At 34.1% G+C, this 20,682-nt stretch overlaps 2 protein-coding genes across 3 annotated transcripts in view; one reads left to right on the top strand and one right to left on the bottom strand.

Moving 5' to 3' along the window:
- LOC129220112 (heterogeneous nuclear ribonucleoprotein 27C-like) overlaps window positions 1-19,467 on the bottom strand; it is a 53,867-nt gene extending 34,400 nt beyond the window's left edge. For both annotated transcript variants that reach the window (XM_054854452.1, XM_054854454.1), the window contains exons 1-3: window positions 19,344-19,467; window positions 4,656-4,696; window positions 1,887-2,053 (exon numbers count right to left, since the gene is read on the bottom strand). In XM_054854452.1, coding sequence (XP_054710427.1) covers window positions 1,887-2,053; window positions 4,656-4,696; window positions 19,344-19,366 — 231 coding nt within the window. In that variant the 5' untranslated portion in view covers window positions 19,367-19,467. The remainder of the gene's footprint in view (window positions 1-1,886; window positions 2,054-4,655; window positions 4,697-19,343) is intronic.
- Window positions 19,468-19,951: 484 nt separating this feature from the next.
- LOC129221457 (phosphate carrier protein, mitochondrial-like) overlaps window positions 19,952-20,682 on the top strand; it is a 29,347-nt gene continuing 28,616 nt past the window's right edge. Inside the window, 2 exon segments of the mRNA XM_054855939.1 lie at window positions 19,952-19,978; window positions 19,980-20,103. Coding sequence (XP_054711914.1) covers window positions 19,952-19,978; window positions 19,980-20,103 — 151 coding nt within the window.

The raw sequence follows: 20,682 nt of genomic DNA, 5'->3' as shown, positions 1-20,682 counted from the left end.
AATTTTCTCTTAAAAAGTTTCTCATATACAGGGTTCATTTCACTGTAAGTGACTATAACTAGTCATTTTTAGAGCAGCGGTTCTCAACCTTTTCAGTTGTGCAGCCCACCAGTTTTGTAGAGAACAACCATTGAGGCCCACTAACTACTATATATTACTTGTACAGCCGAAATTTACTTTCTGGAGGAGGAGTGTAGCATCTGCTCATAACTGTCCTTTAGTGAAGAACATACCGTATTAAAGCTGAAAGTGTGTTTTAAACAAAGTTCTAGAGAGGTTAATCCTCTTCTCTCATGCGGCACCACTGATGATATACTGTACAAGAAAGTTTTTCAAACTGATTTTTAAGGAAGAGCATAACTTATTGTTGTTATTCACTCGCTGTAAGGAGACTCAAAAACAAGTTAAAGTTCCATGGGATTTTTGACGCTGTTTTTCCCCCTAGCCCCTACGAAGGAATTGATATCTGCATTGAAAATGGACAGTTAAGTAATTTTATATTGTTTTAAAAAAATTGCAATGAAACGTCTCATTCAAATATGTAGCTTGTCGAAAAGCCCCTCAAGTGTCTCAATTCAATTGTTAGTCATGCCAGTTCAGCAAAGGAGGAGCATTTTTAACTTTGAACTAATACTAGTTCCTGTGGCCATTTTCTTTAAAGGAGTGTCTGATTCGTTACATTTCATCTTCAATTATAGGGGAGAAATCCTAAGGAATATGAAAAATCGTAATTGTTTTTATTGGAGATGAGCCAGAGAGAGTTTGAGTGACAGTATATCTAATAAGTGAATTTTCGCAAAAAGTGGAAATTAAGACCAAGATTTATTTTGGTTCAGATTCTCGACCAGTGTCCACGGCCCAGTAACACGCTGTTCGTGGCCCACCTATGGGCCGCGGCCCATGGGTTGAGTACCACTGTTTTAGAGGTATCTGCACAGATACAACAATAATAGATAGCAAAATGCACCTAATATATCATTACATAATACTGAAAATATCTGTTTTATTTGGATTTTGCTGTTACTTTATTTTGCTAATACAAATCAAAACTGCTACATTATTAAATATGCTGCTTACTAAAGTATAAAAGTACACTTTAAATTATCGTTTTTAACATTAAAGTAATGCATTTCAAAACACTGAAACATATATTAATATTTTCAAAAGAGTTTTAAATCACGCAGTCTGAAGTCTCTAAAAATACTGAATTTCTAATTAAATTCCGAACTATGTTTTGTATATCCAAGCATTGGTACACACTCAAAATTATTATTTTTTTAGGCATTGAATCTTATAGAGCTGAAACAGATACTTGTACTTAAAAAAAAATTTTTCAACTTTGAAATTTGCCGCCCTTAAAATCTGCCACCATAGGCGGCCGCCAAGCCCAGGAGCCGGTCTTGGGCCAAAAGGAGAGTTAACATGGTACAACAGAAAATATGTTTTTCTAACTGTTATGGGGGAAAAATAACACTTGTTTTCTTTAAATAAGTAAATAAATAAAAAAGAGCAAATTGTAAAAAGAATTCAAAATTTATTAACAACACATTTTATAATCAACTCAAGAGAAAGATTCGAAAAAATAATTTATTTATTTTATTTTTTAAGTTTTGAGCATATAGGTAAAAATCTTTTCTTCTTATTTTTAACAAGATTTTTTAAGTATGCAAAATATGCATTAAACTAATTTTTCAACATTAAAAGCAGCTTTGGACACATTTTCATGGTAAGTCAAGCTAACTGAAAAATTTAAAATAATGAAATTAAGGATCCCTTAGGGGGAAAAAAACATTTATGAGACAATGGGTTTCAATGTATGTTCTCAGTGGAGAAACCACTGCTATTGAAAACCACTTCAATATAATATAGAATAAAAGGTTAGTTACAGTGCGCCCATTCAAGTCATGGGGCTTAGCCTGCAAGACTGCGTTCACGCAATTAGGATCTTTAAAAGTCACAAATCCAAATCCTCGAGATCTACCAGTTTCATTATTTTTCATAACAACGCAATCAACAATTTCTCCAAAGCGACTAAAGTAACTCTGGAGGTTTTCTATAAGAAAAAGAAATTTCTAAACAAAAATATTTTTCTACTGCAAAGTATGGCATTTTTTTTAAATCACATCAATACAGTAATGACAGATACAAAATAAGTAAAAATAAATTTTAAAAATATATACTGATAATAATAAAGAAAAAAAACTGATAAGAATTCAGTTTTGATCAATAAAAATATGTATATTATATAATAAATAGAAAGGACTATTCACTAACCATTACTCAATTTTATGAAAAGTTTAGATGAAATTGCTATCCAAAAATTTAATTTGGTCTGAAGTGAGTCAGAAAATTCTTACTTCTTAAATTAAATAATATTCAGGGGTGGAAAATAAAAAATTCCTTTTTGTATCAGCTTTGAATCAGTAAAAATACTAATTTTGTATCTGGATGATTATTTGATATCAGGAAAAATGCAAATTTTGTGTCAGAAAATTTAGATTTGTATCAGTAAAAATGCAAATCTAAAAATGCGTCGTACGTTAAAAATCGCCCGCCCCCCTTGCTACATGATACAGAAAAACCACTCCGAGCGGCTACCCCTCGGTTCTATGGAAATGTGGCCACTCATAGGGTGTGGCCGCTTTTAAAGGTTCTCATTATAGAACTCGAACAAGACAACTAATGATATAACTCAACACTTTAAAATGATTCTTTCGGAAAATAAAGAAAAGAAAAGATTTTATTCCATTATTTCTCTTTTTTTAGAAAAAAAATGATTCAATTTGCATTTGTTTAGCTTTATAGAAACAAGGTACTTTTTCTTTTCAAATATATTTTTAACTTGTTAAAGCAAATCTCGAATTGAGTCAGCAGCTATGGCTTTTGAATTACGGTATGAATTTTCTCCAAAATTTTCTGCGTTGAAAACCATTTTTACAAATAATATTTAAAACTTCATCTAAATCCAAATTACCGCTTAAAGATCACTTTTTTTTTTTTGCAATCAAGAATCAAAAAACAGTCAATTGTAGAAATGATAGTTTACACCTAGGCGTGCCTAAGTCTCAAAATGCCAAACTCCCCCTCCCCCCTTACTCTAAACACACACACCAACAAAAGGATACAATATGAGTCAAAAAAAAAAAAAAAAGAAAGAAAGTGTAGTCACCAGGCTATTTCAAAGCCCAGACTGACCATTAACCCGGTGCTAAGAGGGGTTTGAGTAGCTGTTCTTAAGGGTTGATTTTCTATTATACGAATAGATCAATAAATTTCATGTCCTGGGAGACTGGCCACTAAACAAGGGTGGCCGGTTAAAGAGGTTTCACTTTATTTGAAACAAATCAGAGATATATTTCATACTTGGTTGGCTTCTCAATTCATTCTATAGAATGCTTAAAAAAGGAAGAAAATATGGTTTTCACACTGCCAGATAGTTTTACGCATTATATACAGCAAACTCCCAATAGTCTGCAGAATAGGGTGACACAGTAACTGCTGATAAAGGAAATCCACGGATAATCCGACTAATAGGAAAAAAACAATACTAAGTGTAGGCAATAGATAAAAAATACTGATGACACTCACACATTCATTTAAATTATAACTAAAAACATTGCTACACTGTACCTACTAACATTAATATAAAAAATATGTGTAAAATCTAAAAGCAAACAACACAATCATAAGTTTTTTTTTTAAAAAAATGTGAAAGGACCCGCGTATTACTCGACAGCTGATAATCAGGAGTTTAGTGTACAAAGTCAAGGCCTTCCATAGAATGTCAGTTTTTGAACTTTTCCAGTAACAATTCTATAACAATGATCAGAATCTCTGATAACTGGTTTTCAGCATTTGTCAACTACACATGAGGAAATTCAAAAAAAAAAAAAAAAAAAACCCTGAATTTGAGAAAGGCTTCATAACCATCTCTAGAATTTAATATGATTTCACAATAGAAATCAATATTTTTTCTCAATCTAATACATTATTAACTACTTAAATCAATTTAAAACTGTTTCATCCTTCTTGCCATCCCAAGGTAATTTTTTGCAAACTATTTTGGTAGTATAAGACATAACTATCAATGTTCTTGTATATAAGTTAACAACTCCTAAATATGTCACATACACACAAGCCATTAACAAATCTTCAACTTCAGACTCTTAGTTAAAAGAACTACAATACATAAAACATATTTCGATGTTACAGGAAACACCCTCTTATTTCATATGCAAAAATTTCGAACTTTTTGACATTGAACAGTGACAATCCCTGCTGCTTAGCATTGCAATACAATAGCTGTTTTCAGCTATTAAGTAAAAAAGAATAAAATATGTGTTCAAAAAAATATGCACATGCATTATTAACCTTTTCAATTCAGGATGAAAGAACATTGGTACCATAAGCATTTTCTTAGTCATCAAGTGTTTGAAAATTTTATGATTGGGCCTAGGAGAGAGAGAATCTGGGACAGTCTCCTTGAGCAAGAGCCAGTTCCAAAGGCTACCAGTCTTGAAGCTTTTATCAGTCTTTGGTAGACAATGTACTTCTGGTACAAATGTTGGACATCACTTTGAGCTCAAAAGGTTAAATAGTAAAACATTCAAGTTTTAATATGGGTATAATGGAAGTAGAAATTTCTAGAAACATACCCTTAGTTGTTTCCCAACTCAAACCTCCAACAAAAAGTTTCCTAAATAAAACACATATATATATGAGCATTTTTAAAAACAGATCAAAAAGTTTAATATGAAGATAAGTGTTTAAATTATAATCACTACAAAAAACATTTCACTTTCATGAAACATGATTATTAACATTTTGACAAGGCCCGGATCTGTGTACCCTATAGTGCAGTGATGGAGGGTTTGGGGTCAAAATGTCGCCACCGAAATGTCGCGGCCAAAATGTCGCCGGTCCGAAATGTCGCTTGTCCAAAATGTCGCCAGGCCAAAATGTCGCCGGCCCAAAATGTCGCTTGTCCAAAATGTCGCCAGGCCGAAATGTCGCCGGTCAAAATGTCGCCTGTCCAAAATGTCGCCGGGCCAAAATGTCGCCTGTCCAAAATGTCGTAGAACCAAAATTCGCTCATTCAGTTGGTAAGAAAAATGCAAATGTACAAAAATGCTGTTTAACACCAAATTTGCAGAATAAATGATTACTGCCTTTAATGAATGTCTTCGTTAAAAATGGGATTGAACTAACTGAGTTTCTTGATGAATTCTAAAAAGATTATTCCGTTTTGATTCGCAACTCTCGGCTGTTTTTCAGCAAACAAATAGAATACAAGCGTTACGTTATCTTATTTCTTGTGACTCGCTATCTACCAACTGTAAAACGTTCTGACGGCGTTCAGTTCTGACGTTCGATAAATTTTTTAAAACTTTTCTTCAAGAATAGTGTGCGTTTGTATGTGACCGATTTTTTGGGGCCATTCTACGTCAAAACCTGTGGTAAGAATTCGAACGATACCCGCAAGTACCCATATATGATTTAGGGCTGCGTGGTTTTTTTGCGTCAATTCGTTCAAGATAGTGGAGTAACTAAACGTTTTCATCGATATGCATGACTGTCATTGCTCAAAAAATGATGAACGGAATCAAATAAAATGTTAGGAAGCAGCAGGGGGACAGATTTTGGGGCCAATAACACCAGAGGGTGGAGCAATCGAATGTTTTTTTTTCCTTTCTTTTTTTTTTATCTGTGACTGATATATCTCAAAAAGTAATACAGTAGACCCTCGTTTTCAGCAGGTTTATTTTACGCGGTTTCGATTATACGCGGTTGAAGATTTGACACCTTTATTTTATTTACGCAGATGAGTTTCGGTTTTACGCTGATGCGGCAATGCAAACAGGTAACATTTTCCTCTCTTTCAAAACCCAAGCTTCTATAGATTGCAGATTACTCGTAACTAACTGCATTTTGGCGTGCTAATAATTGAACTTGGGTCCTTGGAGACATTTTATGCGATTGGTTCCAGAGCTTTTTCCATTATAGAAGTAAAGTGATTAAACTCACACAGTTCAGAACTCACTGGAAGAAGAGCTTTTAGGAGTGACAAAGGAGGTCAAAACCAACGAGGATACCGACTCCGGTGACACACAACCAAAAACGCTCACATTGAAAATTTTGAACCATTCGTAGACAATAGAAATAATCTTTTTTCTGATTTGTTAGTAAAGGAAGATTTTATCAAGGAAATGACGCAAGTGGTCATGGATGCGTTAATGCTCAGCAAAGAATTAGAGGAAAAATTCTTAATGCAGGGTTGCCACGGAAGTTCAAGAATGAAATTCCCTGACATTTCCAGGTTTTCCAGGTGGTTTTGAGAAAAATTCCAGGTTATCAATCTCCACCTTCATTTTGCAACATTAATATATACATCTCAAATTTTGATAAAACTTACCTCATTTTCAAACTTTACAAACAATGCCTACCAAATTTAATTTACTCAAGCTGAAATAATCAAAAATATGTACTAAGGGTGGTTCAATTTTTTTTTCTCTCTCGGCTCGAGTCCAAGACACCCCTTATTTTTTTACTTTCTTCTATATCTAATATATAGAAGAAAGTATTGGATTCGTGCAAATTTTCGAATTTCGAATTTTGACGGATTCGAACGTTTTGAGGTGTGCTGAGTCCATTTCGACCATTTTTGGAAAATGTCTGTCTGTCTGTGTGTATGTGTGTGTGTATGTATGTATGTGTGTGTGTATGTATGTGTGTCACGTCTGTGTGTTACCAGTTTTTTGTGGCCGCTCTACAACAAAAACTACCGCATGAAATCGAACGAAATTTAGTACACATATGTGCCCCTATGTGAACTTGTGCCCATTAGTTTTTGGCGCGAATTTCTCCAAGGGGGGTGGAGCAATGGGACGTTTTTCGAGTTACGCGTGCCTCCTATTCCTCAGGAAGTTACTGGCGGAATCAAACAAAATTTGGTCAATATGTTGGTATTAACAGGAACAGGTGCTGATTCAATTTTGGTGTCAATAACTCAAAAGGGGGTTGAGCTATAGAACGTTTTTTGTCGTCAATTGTGACTGCTGTATCTCAAGAAATAATGAACGGAATGAAAAAACAATTTATCGGCAAGTAGCCCTTAGTGGGTATAAGAACTGATTTTATTTTTGTGTCAACAGCTAAAAAGGGGGTAGCGCAATCACCCGTTCTTTTTTTCCATTTTGAGTGCCCTATCTCAAGAAGTAATGCTACGTTCTGGTTGAAATTTGGAATATATGTGAATCCATATGTAAACAGGCTTTGGTTCTATTTTGACGCCGATCGCTCCAAGAGGTGTTGATTTTTTTTTTTTTTTTTTTTTGCGAATAAAAATAGTTTTATTAATGCAACAATAAGTAGATTGTCGTCTGCGTATTTCTCGTGATTTAAATTGTATTAAAATGATCAGAAATATTATCTCAATGATTTAAAATTTTTAACTGTTGCCATCTTATGTTTGTTAATAAATAAAATATTTGTAATTCATTCAAGTAAGGCTTTTGAAGTAACTTTCAATTTTCGCACTTTGTTTTGTTTTTACAATAATTCAGACATTGGGATGGTCGTCAAGTTTTTGCATGTGTAATTTTGTTTTTGTTAGGAATATTGCTTCCTCGTCAAGCATGGGGAGGGATCAGAGAAAGGAAAAATATAGAAGAAAGTTTCGTGATGGCCACATTATACTAGTTTAGACTTACTAATAGTATTGTGCTGTAAAAGTTTTAGCTTCTTGCTCAAATTTTAAGAGGGTGCTCAATGACCCCTCCATTTAAAATTAGCTGTAGCATAGAAAAAGTCAAATTTAGAAACATTTAATTTCCCCAGCTGTTTTTTTTTATGTAAGTAATTATTTTATTGCAATGAATATGCATATAACTCGTGTAGATTATAGTATGTAACATTGTTTTTTCAGTTCAATGAATTTTTTTAACCCCCTCCTCATACTTATGAAGTTTGAGGGAGGGGGTCGAGCATCCTCTTTCAGTTGGAATAGGAAGTTAAAATTCCTCCAGTATTTTACTATCCACAAGTCTAAAAACATTGAGTGGTGTCCTGTTTTCTAGGAGAAACCTTTTTTTTTAAAGTGTATTTTTGAACTACCCTAATGTACTAACACAAGTGAAGAAATCACTGTAATAAACAATTAATGTAAATGTAGCATATCTAATTTTCAATAGCGAGGAGCCACTGCCTTACATCAAGTGAAAGAACTGCAGAATTAGCAATTGTGACATCTGTATCACAAAAATAAAGTTAATTGCTAAAATAATCTGAACTAAAACTCATGAAACCTAAACTTTTTCAATTATTGCTTTCTACACCTCCAATCCATTGAACTCAAAGCGCTTTTAGACTTTGGCCTGTAAAAAAATCATGCACCTTTTAGCTTCACATATTTCCCCTGTTTGTTGCTCATAAAACAGGGGTGCTCCCCCCCCCCCCAAGTTCAATAGCACAACCCCCCCCCCCCCCCAATATTTCTGAACGCCTAGCGCTTTTTTATTTTTAAGCCTCTTTTATTTTTTTTTTACCTCTTTATTTTTAATTATTATTGTTTTGAAAAAAAAGTGTGCTCGCTCCCCAATAAAATACACACACACAGATGAAAATAATAAAGTAAAATAATATGAGTAAATAATTTGAATAAAAATAAAGTAAAATAAATAATTAAAAATCCCCCCCCCCCCAAAAAAAAAAATTGATGGCGCAACTTGCGCCATAATCACTCCTGTGGGCACCTGTCATAAAGTTAAAGTTTGAGCATTGATCAGAAACTTCTCTGATGTGCAGATTTTTTTTTTAATCGGATTACTTTTATTTTGAAAGAAAGAAGCGCATTGGAAGTCCTAAAAGATCACTACCAAAATACTAAAAGATTAGCGATACTTCTGTAAAAAAGAAACTTTCTAAGTTTAAAATTGTCTCATGAACTAAATTCACAGAACAAAATTGTTTAGAATAATACGATTTCATTAATTAATTTAAAGAAATAATATAAAATATGAAAAGATTATTGCAGCTCATTAAAAACTTCAGTCGGCACTCCCAGACAAAACAACGTGCTGTGCATCATAACAACTTCAGAACTGCTGACGTAAACAAGCAGCGCTTAAACAGAGCCCGCTCAAACGAGGAAGAAAAGAAGTACCTTCTGCGCATGTCCGCCGCTGACTGCTGTGAGCCGCTGACTGCTGTGATGCACGCCGACTGCTATGGCGCACGTGCCAATGGCAGAGTTGTTGATAAAAAGAACTGCAGGGGGAAGAAGAAAGAGGGGAATGACAAAACGACGAATGGGAAGGGAATGGCGGCGAAAAAAACAAGGCAGAAAGGTTTTTTTTTTGACGTCATAGACCGCAGGCGGCGCTAAGAACGATCGGAAATATGCAATTTTTCATTTTCCCTGACATTTCCCTGATTTTCGGCCATTTTCATTTTCCCTGACAATTCCAGGTTTTCCCGGTTTTCCCGGTGCGTGGCAACCCTGTTAATGACTACCAAAAGACTATCATAGCCAGCTCTTCTTCATAAACAGAACACGAAATTAGTTTGTTTTCTTTATGCATATTATGCATAAAAATCGATATAAGTACACATTAAACTTTTCATACAATTAGTCATCACTAGAATGAAGTATTTTTTTATCTACGGAACCTAATCCCTATTTTGAACCCATTCCCTATTTTTGATATTAGGTCTCAATTTACGCAGTTTCGATTTACGCAGCATTTCCGTGGAACATAACACCCGCGTAAAACGAGGGTCTACTGTACAAGGGTTAAGACAAAATTTGGTCTACAAGTATATCTTAAAGGGCGAGTTGCTCATTTATTTTTGGCTTCAGTCATCCCAAAAGGCTGGATCACCGAATATTTTTAATCGTTTTATGTGACTGCTATATCTTAAGAAGTAATACGAGGATTCATACAAAAATGTAGTATGCAAGTGAAATTAAACGAAAACAAGCCTTATTTTTGTTCTAAGTTGAGTTTCGTAATCGTTTACGTGAGTCAGTGTAATTAAATAAACAATGAAAAATATACTGAATTTAAATATGAGAGGTTGAGCAAGATATCAATAAAATCTAAATTAGCCGTGTATTCCTCTCATTTTTGTAGCCAGGGTTCACACTCAATTTGGATAAAAAAATTCCATGACTTTTCCAAGACTTTTTCATGACTTCATAAAATTTTTCATGACCTCGTTACACGAAGAGAATAGTACTATTTAAAGTAAAACTTGACAACGTTTCTGGAAATGGACAGTAGAAAAACTGCTACGTGAGTGCCACTGCCTCATTGAAACACTTACTAGTGACTGAAAAAATATCAGCACAGACTGCAGATACTAATAAATTATTCGTATGTGTCTTCATTATATAAATTCAAGCAAAATGAAAATATAGTGAATGCAATACAACTGATGTTTAAATATCAAATAAATATTCAATAAATAGGGCAAAATTAAATGAATCATTACTTAGTTTCTAATAATAAATATTCTTCATAAAAACATTATCCTTTGGTGTCATTAGTGCATCTAATCACCCATGTAACTTGACAGTGTATGCGTTCATTAAAATAAAGTCACGTTTTTCAGTAAATTCATTTTTCTAAACCAGATATTTCAGCTGGTCACAAGGATCAGTTTTGCGAGCTGTATGTTGGGCACCACTGTTTTAGAGTATTAGAATTCCCCTATTTCTATGTCCTATTGCCTGACTAAACTCTTCATTTTCTAAAGCCTTCAACATATTAAGATAAACTCTGGTAAATTTAATAATGAATTTTTTACCAAGTAGTTGAAACAAACTCGGATGCAATTGAATTACATTTTTTGAAGGGGAGTGACAAAATCAAGAATATGCAAGTCCACTACTATGCAGAAGACAAAATATAAATGCTGAAAATAATGGTTAATTCAAAATTAGCGACGTCCAAGTAATACAATCCCATTACAAAAAAAGGCGAGCAGCTGTTACAGAAGTGGATGAAATTGGATTCCAAAACTCAGATTTGTTTTTGAGATCGCTCAATTTATATGCAATATTACTAAATCACTCAATATTTCTAGCGCTCTTTTAGTTATTGTTACTTTCTTACTACCCAAAACATTTTCCATGACTTAAAATAAATTTCCATGACTTTTAATAAAAATTATTAATTTTCCATGACTTTTCCAGGTCTGAAATTTGTTAATACTTTTTCCATGACTTTCCAGGATTTCCATGACCCGTACGAACCCTGTGTAGCACTTTAACTAGCGTGGGTGTTAAATAAAAACTGAGTTTGCATTCTTATACAATTTGCGTAGTAAAAATTCAATAATTAAAACAGTATTTTTTTCTGAGAGGGAAAAACTTATTTGTTTATTATTATTATTATCAGTATTCTTTTTTTTCTGAATTACCAAGCTATATTGAGCTAGAACTATTACTTTTTGAAACTCATTTTAAAAATAAGTCTAGGTTAAAATTGATCTGAATAATCTCATTGATATCAGTTATTTCACCCTACATTGTGAAATTTTTTCTTTTCTATTTAAAATTGGAAAATGTGATTCAGCTGACGCTACTTCGCAAGCATGAAAGTATCCTCTTGAAAACCTCTAATAAAATAGCTGTTCTGAAATTGTCCCCCTTGATGTTCTATCGAATATATAAATTTCATGAATGTTGAGAATTGAAAATATTCGTCATTGCGTAGAGTCGTTTTTCAAAAATCTGAGTGAAAGACACCTGTTTTAGCGATTACGGGTTTTATTGATTTCAAAAGATTTGACAGTGAAGATTTCGACGTAATTTCAGAATTTTACTCATAAGACAGAGTTTCCACGGCAATAATCTGTCATCTCTGTTAAACATTTGTTTTGCTGTCCCAAAATCCCGGACGCAAAGGACATACAAATGCCCTCTCAGAGGAAGGTCTCGAGCAGTCTTGTTAAACTTCTTCAGTTTCATTTCCAGAAAAAGTCTCAGAACAGTTTTGATCTTACTTTAACCAACGTATATCTCACTGAAAACGTACAGTTTTTTTTTTTTTTTACAGTTTTTAGGATGATGGTAAAAAATCTATGAGAAAATTAAATTTCATTAAGATACCTTTCTACTTGATTTCCACCCTGGCCCGTGATTTCGAATTTTTCTAGTGAAAGGGGAGAGGGAGTATAACGGGCATATAACCAATGCAAATTTCATAGGATTGCTATAAAAAGCACTTCCACTTGTATATATAAAAAAAATTCAAAGTCGGGGGCCATTCCGCCTGATCCCCTAAATTACTGACTTGTCTAGAGTGAAGGAGTTATTTGTTTTTACTTCATTACGCCAAAAAATGCAAACCGCCTATTCTCTTGCCATATTCACATAGCGCCTCACTATTCTTTCATTCGCCTTTAGAACAATTTAGTTTTACTTCCATACCAATTTTTTGTCTGAATCCTTGCGTTACATCTTGATCCTTTGCTTTACATCTTGAGTATTATTATTAATCAGATTAAACGAGAAAGAGAAATCCGTTGCAGCAGCCTTTCGCATGTTTACGTTCTTAATAGTATACAGAAAAACGTATGTTTTTCTGAAAACTATTAATTTTCTGGAATTAATCTGATGCTTACGAATTAAAACAGGAGAAAACGTTTGGAATTTTTGAAAGAACTTACTTTGAAAGGCAATTAATATTCTTTCGCAACTTTTATGCTGAAAAGAATCGACGTACATTTAAATTTTTCGTACCAATTGAACTAGCGAATTTTGGGCCGGCGACATTTTGGACCGGCGACATTTTGGACCGACGATATTTTGGACTGGCGACATTTTGGGCCGGCGAAATTGTGGACTGGCGACATTTTGGGACGGCGACATTTTGGACCGGCGACATTTTGGGACGGCGACATTTTGGACCGGCGACATTTTGGGACGGCGACATTTTGGACCGGCGACATTTTGGCCGCGACATTTTGGCCCGCGACATTTTGGGCGTATACCGTGATGGAGAGGGGGGGAGGGGGCACACCCTTAAGGAGGGCCTCAAGGCCGCAAGAAATTGCAGAAAAACTAGCACTAAGACTTATAACATTGCAAATTTTTCGTGCTGAACTCTGGGGATGTGCCCTTGAGATTTTGTTGCAGAGGGGCTCAAAATTTATAGATCCAAGCCTTATTTTGATATTCTTTATTTCTCATTTTAACAAAGACACAGCAATTTGTAAGAAATTGCACAGTATAAACCATGTCATATTTTGCTTTTTATTGTGACAATTCAAAATATTGAAATGAAGACACAGGTTTTTATTATGGTTCATACTCTGTATTTTATTTTACCTCTTTCATAATCTTTCCATTTGCATTATCTGCAATGGTTGGCAAATCCTATTCTAAAAATCTAAAAGTCAAGTAAGAAATTTTAGCAGCCAGCTCCTATTTTTCAGAACTTATTGCGATTTTTATTTTTTATTGCCACTTTTAAAAACTAAAACCTAAATTTTTCAGATTTGAGCACAAAATAATTGAATGTAAAAGTTTGGAAAGCTTATATTAAAGTGAGGGAACAGTTAAAAAGTAGAGAGAATCCTTCTCCCTTGGTGCCTTCGTAACTGCACCGCTGCGACTGAGGGTGATTTTGAGCTATGATAGCATAACTGCCACCATCTATTGGGAGGAAAAACTCCATAGAGAATTGTGACATACAGCAATACATGAAATACAACGACAGCTCAATCATTCAAGCCGAAAACTGAGCTATCGGTGTATTTCATGTATTTCTGCCTTAGCCCTGGCTGTAGGGCGGTAACTTACTGAAAATACAGCAATATTACAATTTTTTTCCGTTATAATGGGAAGAATGAGCATTCTTCACGATCTTTCTAAGCACAATCAGAAGTTCCTTACATCATTTGCACAATTTCGAAAAATACTGCAGTCCAGGAATCTCCCAGAAAAACCAGAGGAGTAGGCAGGTACATGATAATTTTTGGCGACATTAAGCAACTATAAATTTACATTTGATTCTTTATATTTGAAATATTTGATTGAAAAATGACATGCCCAGCCAGGCATGTAAAGGTAAAAGATTCATGCCTGATCAGCTTGGGCAATATAATTTTTGAGCCCTGGTCGTGGTTAGTTCATAGAAAACTTGGCTCCACATTCCACAACCATCCTAAATGGGACATTTAAATGTTGAAATTTCACCAAATAAATTGGACTATAAAAAGTAATTCAATGTTCAATAAAATTTCTAAAAATATGTCAAATAAAAAAGACCATTAAATAACATTAAAATGAAATACATTTCAAACATGGATTGTATGGAATATAGGCAAATGTCCAGTTAAGAGGAGCCCATCAGAATGAGGGGAAAATTAAAAATTTGATGCGGGTGCTCTGCTCATTTGAATGCTTAACTCTGATGGTTTTTGTTTTGAAGGTCTTATCACGCCCTACCAAGAACATTCAAAAGAATTTCGCACATATTTTTCTGATGCTAAATGTAAGTTGTCAAACCATCTGTTGCACAGGGCCGTAGCTAGACATTGATACCAGGTAGGACACTTACTTGCAGGTCACTCCAGTAAACAATTTCATGGAGAAGAATTTCACGCATCTTACTTATGGCTCAGAACCGTGAAAGGGTTAATTTAGAGGCTAACATACATCTGCAAATGCTGCGATCCCTGAAAACTAGTAGATGCTTCCATTTACGCCTTTAAACCGGATATTGGCCTTTCCATACAATCCAAATCAGACAGTAATTCTGCACCTTTCGCTAGGTGACTATATACTGTAATCCCAAATCCTATCGGAAACTACTCAAACTTACAACACTAAAATATTTATTTTTCTGCAACAAGACACGTTTCTAAATTCCAGAGAAGACACTAGAAAGCAGCTGTTGTACATGAGTTTGACTTGCATCACTTTTCACACTGAGAAGTATGCTATCACATTAACCAAAAATCTTAGGCACCAGGAATGTTTTTTTTGGAGGGGGAGGAGGAGGGGGACAACAAACAAATTATTTCTCAGAGTTTATTAGAAATTTCAATATGACATGGCTTCTGAAAGAACTATTCACCGGCCAAGGTAGATGTTTTTAGTCGCCTGGGATTTGTCAGATTTTGCTTATAGCTAACTCAGGGTTCGTACAAAATTTCAGAAAAAAAATGAAGGAGTTTTGGAGGAGTTTTGAAGGAGTAAAATGAGATTTTGAAGGAGTACTAATGGAGTGTCATTAAATGATGTCACACTTTTTTTCAATATATTTGACAATCAGCACCCTTTATCCCAAAGTGTCACACTTCACCCCAAACTTCTCCTCTTGCCACGTCATATTTTTCACAAACATATTGTTACAATAACTGTGATGTCACTTTTTGTCACCCTCTCTCTTCCCCTTGTCACAATTTCAAGAGCCCGTCTCCTCCTCAAAGCATGACATCAGTTGTGGATGACCCTTTTTACAATATCACTAGAAGACCCGACAAACGTTGTTCTGTTCAAACTTTGTAAATTGAAAAGTTAAAACATTTCTATAAACTATCAAGTGTTTGAACCGTTTTGTTGAAAAAAATAAGTAAAAAGAAAATGTTTTAAGCTGCTTGGTGTAAGAATGCATATATTTATTACAACTTAATTTATCTAATGCGAAAATCACTCATCCCCCCCCCTCCCGATGTAAAATAAACACTCTTCAACTAAAATGACTAAAAACTCCTCAAAACGAAAAACAATCCTTTGCAATTTGAAATATTTTACCAAATAAACAAAAACAAAAAAAAAAAAACAAAAAAAACAATAAATTACATTAGCAGTATCTTTAAAATGTAAACAAATGATCGCGCAACTCTATTGTTTATACCCCAAATCGCCAAGCCACCACGTTACTGTAATCCAGCCGATCAGTGAGAGAAGCCAACTCAGACCGATTAGTGGTCCGATTTTTGAACCAAAACTTTTTAAGCTTCATATATTGCCTAATTTGTTCTTTCCACCAAAGATAAAGATCTTCCACTGTACTGTTCTTTTGTGTACAGAACTACCCTGTTGTAATTTATCTGAACAAAAATAAAATTTGTTTCGTTTTTAAATTCCATCATCTTTTCCTTTAATTCGCAACTTCAGAGCTCGAATACGCTACCTTGCGGTTATTATCAATACTGTAACGGATTCGGTGCGACTTCCACTTTCTTGAAATGAAGACACAGTTCTTGATAAAAACACAGGAAATTTATTTACACTATGTACAGGAAAGATCTTCAACAACTGCTAAATTATTCATCAGCAATTAAGCAATTTTCACACAACACCGTAAACTCAACGTTTACACACATATTTACTTCCAAATACGAAAACAACACAGCGAAATGCCTCGCTATAAACAAAGCAAAAATCTTCTCAGTTCGAAATATCAATCGAAACTCAACTGTTTATCCATCGCTAACGGCTTAAATACACCGAAAAGAAATTTCTCAAATATTCCACAAGCTTCTGTAAAGTAGTAGACCGTTATCAAATTTTATCAATGAACAAAAAGGAAATAGGGGTCGTATACTTTAGCCATATGAAAAAGGGGATGTATATTCATTACGGGAAACTATTTACAGGTTACGTTCCTACAATAATTACTATTTACGGAATTCGTAACAATACTAAAGAAAAAGGAAAAACATTCCATTCCACGTATTTTCTTCGGGGTAAATTACAGGCTTCAGACAGTTTCTGGTGCAATGTTATTTCAGAAGAATAGAAAAGAAAGCTTCCTACAAACACGATGAAAAATTACTGTCGTTCAATAAGCGTCAAAGCAAATAATAAGTTACGGCATGCGTTTGTTTTACCTTTTTCGTCAGCCATGAGACAGTGGCTGCAGCTCCCTCTATAGTTTATTGGAGTTGCGAATAATGTACTGATTACTTAGATAACCTTTAAAGTATTCTTGACATTGGTGCCAAGATTCAGATGGATTTCAGCCTTGAAACAAATGTTACTAGGTATGGTACTTTCTGATCATTTGGTTAGGAAAACCTAAAGCATCGATCCGGTCACATGGTTCAACTACAACGACATAATACACGTTTTGCGTGAACCTTGCAGTACTTTACTTTAAAATATATCACTGGACCTAAAATCGTTGCTTTCAAAAAATGAAGGCTTCGCTCTCACTCTCTATGTTTTTTTCTATTCTCAACTGACATATCACAGTAGGAAATTTCATTACAAAAAGCCGAGCTGGCTTTCTTATTGTCCTTTGGCAACGGGTTAAATATTTATTTCAGTTCTCGCTCAACAATAGTTTAAAATAAATATTAATCATTTGGGAGATTTTGCCATCCAATGTTTAAATGAATTAATTGATTAACAAAAACGTTTCCGATTCGATCCATCGCGTTTCGAAACCATGCTTGCCACAACTTAATTACACACAAAAAATTTGATCAAAATCGGTCCCGCTGTTTAAAAGCCTTATGGTGACAAACGTCCGCAAAGAAGATTTTTATATATTAAGATAACTGCAATTAATTAAACAATTGTTTTTTTTTTAACGCAATCACTTAGTGTAGTACATTTACTTATGCAGCTTTAAATATTTAATAATAATTAGGCAACTTGCCTTTTGCTGCTGAGAGTGTGGTAGGGGAAAAAACAATAATAAAACTTGAAAAAATAGCCAAGCACCATTTAAGCATGTTTTACTTCACTTATGAAATGTCTTAGTCTTCTAATAAAATTTTCACCTTCAACTTTTATGAATTAACTATGATCAATTTGTAAATCCAAAAAAATAAATGCACGAAATTACTACATTAAAATCGCCTTTGTGACGAAGTTAGTTCTCACTTGAAGTATTTTAAGTTTCTGATAAAGAGAAAGATTGTGTAGTCTTGAACTAAAAAAGAAGGAGTTTTGAAGGAGTTAAAACCAAAATGAAAGAGTTTGAAGCGCCCTTCAAAAAATTTTCCTAAATGAAGGAGTATTAGAGGAGTTTTAAAGGAGCGTACAAACCCTGTAACTAGTTGCGTTGCCTGGTCTACCATGAAAATAAAAATTATGTCAAGTGACTTATGCTCAACAATCAGGCTTAAATAAAAGAAAAAGAAACATCATGCAAAATTTCCCTTCCAAACAATGATGGTGCTTTTGATGTTCCTATGATTTTATTTGCCCCTGCCTCCCTCTGCAGCAACAGCGTCGACCGGCTCCTCCCAACCATGGTTACGCTCTTTAAATCCATCTTTTCCATTTTAATTTCTTAAAGTTAAGAAATTAAAATGGAAAAGATGGATTTAAAGAGCATAACCATGGAAACATAAAATTACTTTAAGAAATTAAAGTGTGAAAGATGCAATCGATTCAAAAAGTGTAACCATGGAAACGCGAAAATAAATGGTCAACAACTTGAATGGAAATTTGATTTTTCAAATTAGATTTGGAGTTAGAAGCTTACTTTTTCAACCAAAGGTTGAATTAGATCCGGAGTAAAAAATGTCCTTTTTTCCAATGGTGTCAAAAAGAAAACTGTGGGACAATTCCTTCACTTTTTATTGATAGATTTAATGTAGAAAGTGTAGTGCCTAAATTTCACTAAGCCTAAAAAAATTCGGGCTTAAAAACACAAATAACTCCCGCCGTAATAAAGTTAGAGCATTGTAACAAATTCCATAGAACGCAAAAAATTCTATTCTTTCCAACAATATGTAATATTAATATGTGAAAGTAATTTTTCACCACTATATTTGGGGAATTTTTGTGAAAATTGGAATAAAAAAAGAACTACCCGTCGAATTTTTTTCAAACCGGTTTGCAAATATTTCTGGGGCTGAAAGAAAGATACTGTGAAAATTTCAGCGAAATCGGCTGGGTAGTTCTCGCGTTTTGCGCGCTCACACAAACAGACACTTTTTGGAGACTTCATTTTATACTACGTAGAGATTAACCCAATTTACCTCATTTCATTCAACACCTGGCAGTGAAAACATTATGAATGAAACACTCTAAGAAATCTTAAATACATTCGAACTGTAATGTTCAAACTTTCATCACGATGAAAAAAGTTGAATGTCAAGATAGATAGATTGTGATACTGACAATAAAGCAAGTTACAAAAAACCTGAGCATACTATAACACTACAAGGTAAAGATTTAAGATATTATTATAACAGATAAATGATTATTAAAGTCAATAAACTTTAAAAGTTTGTTGCAAATAATGCTTAAAGAGCATTATTTCCCCCCTTCGAATCTGATAGTTTTTCAGAATTAGAAATTCATGGCAAAGCAAAGAACAACAAATTTTATTTGTGACACAAAAAAAAAATGCAATCTCATAAGTTACCCGATATCTTCAGCGTCTGCCATTGTCAATAAGATAGTTAATTCTATCAAGTCTTGTCAAAAATTAAAATTCCAAGCTTCCGAATTCGCAAAATGTTATGAAATTTGGATGAAAGTGTTGCCACCGAGAAAATTATTTCTATATAATAACTGAAGTTTTAAGAAAATAATGCAAAATAAATCCAGAACTTAATTTTGATTCAAAAACTACTCTCTTCTGCGGACGTTTTAATTTTTTAAGCTAGAATCTGTTCCATGAGTTGAAAAAAACTCCAAAAACCTACATTTGATTTCTATTCTAGGAGATTCTCAACCTCTATCGTTGTAACGCGTCAAATATTTCAAAAAGCCTTTTATTGCTACAATAAAATAGATTAGATAGTTCTTAGCAACAATTAATTTTATTGCTTCTGTAAATACATTATTGTTTCTTTTGAATGTGGCTGCAGTACTTGAGATTACTCTTTTGTCTTTTCGGCTTTTGACCACCTGGCGGTTGGGCATAGAGGTTAGTTCTCTTATCGAGATTTTTATTTTTTAAAGAAATTTTTAAGTAAAAGTATTTAATTTTCAATGCAAACTTTCTTCTGAAGGTACTCTAAGACCAAGATGTTTTCATCACTGATAGAAACGGCCAAAAAACAGCCAATTGTGTACCCCTTTCCATGCCCGCTGTGAAGCCGCTCAAGGTGAAAGTCGGTCAATGGATATGAAATCTGCAATGGAAACTTCTCGAGTTATTTCTGCCGCTTCAGCTACTGGTATATATAAAATTGTTATGTTAAAATACTAGTCGGTTTTTCAAATGCATGAAATTTTTATTTAGGTAACTTTATCTATGTCATGTAGGCTTCATTGACAATTAGTCTGTGTTCAATCTTTCGTTAAGTTTTTACATGTATCAAGCTGAGGGTGTCCACACAGGGAAAGAAGGTCATTAAATTTGCATGTATACATATAGCTTTAGTGCTTCTTGGGGGGAGGGAAGGTGTAAAGCCCTCCTTCCCTTCCGCTACGCCAGTGGCACACGTCTAATCTATAAGAACGTCTAAAATGCAGAAATATGAAATGGATATATAGAAGCATATATATTAGCATAGAGGTCTCTTTGACGGTCTATTTTTTGGGGGAAGGGGGATTGATTGATTGATTGAAGTACCGTGGGTCTCTGTTGTGGACTTACTAACAAGAGTAAACGGAGTCACTCCAACAGGAACAACTTACTCGCTTCTAGAAAATGATATAGACCAAACCCAATTGGCTTTAAACAGTGAACTTCTAAACATGGATCTCCTTCTTTACATAAAATCTTATTTATGCTCAACAATTTCACTTCTTCA

This window comes from Uloborus diversus, chromosome 4 (assembly GCF_026930045.1).
Source record: "Uloborus diversus isolate 005 chromosome 4, Udiv.v.3.1, whole genome shotgun sequence".
NCBI lineage: Eukaryota > Metazoa > Arthropoda > Arachnida > Araneae > Uloboridae > Uloborus > Uloborus diversus.
This window is presented reverse-complemented; position numbering and strand designations above follow the sequence as displayed.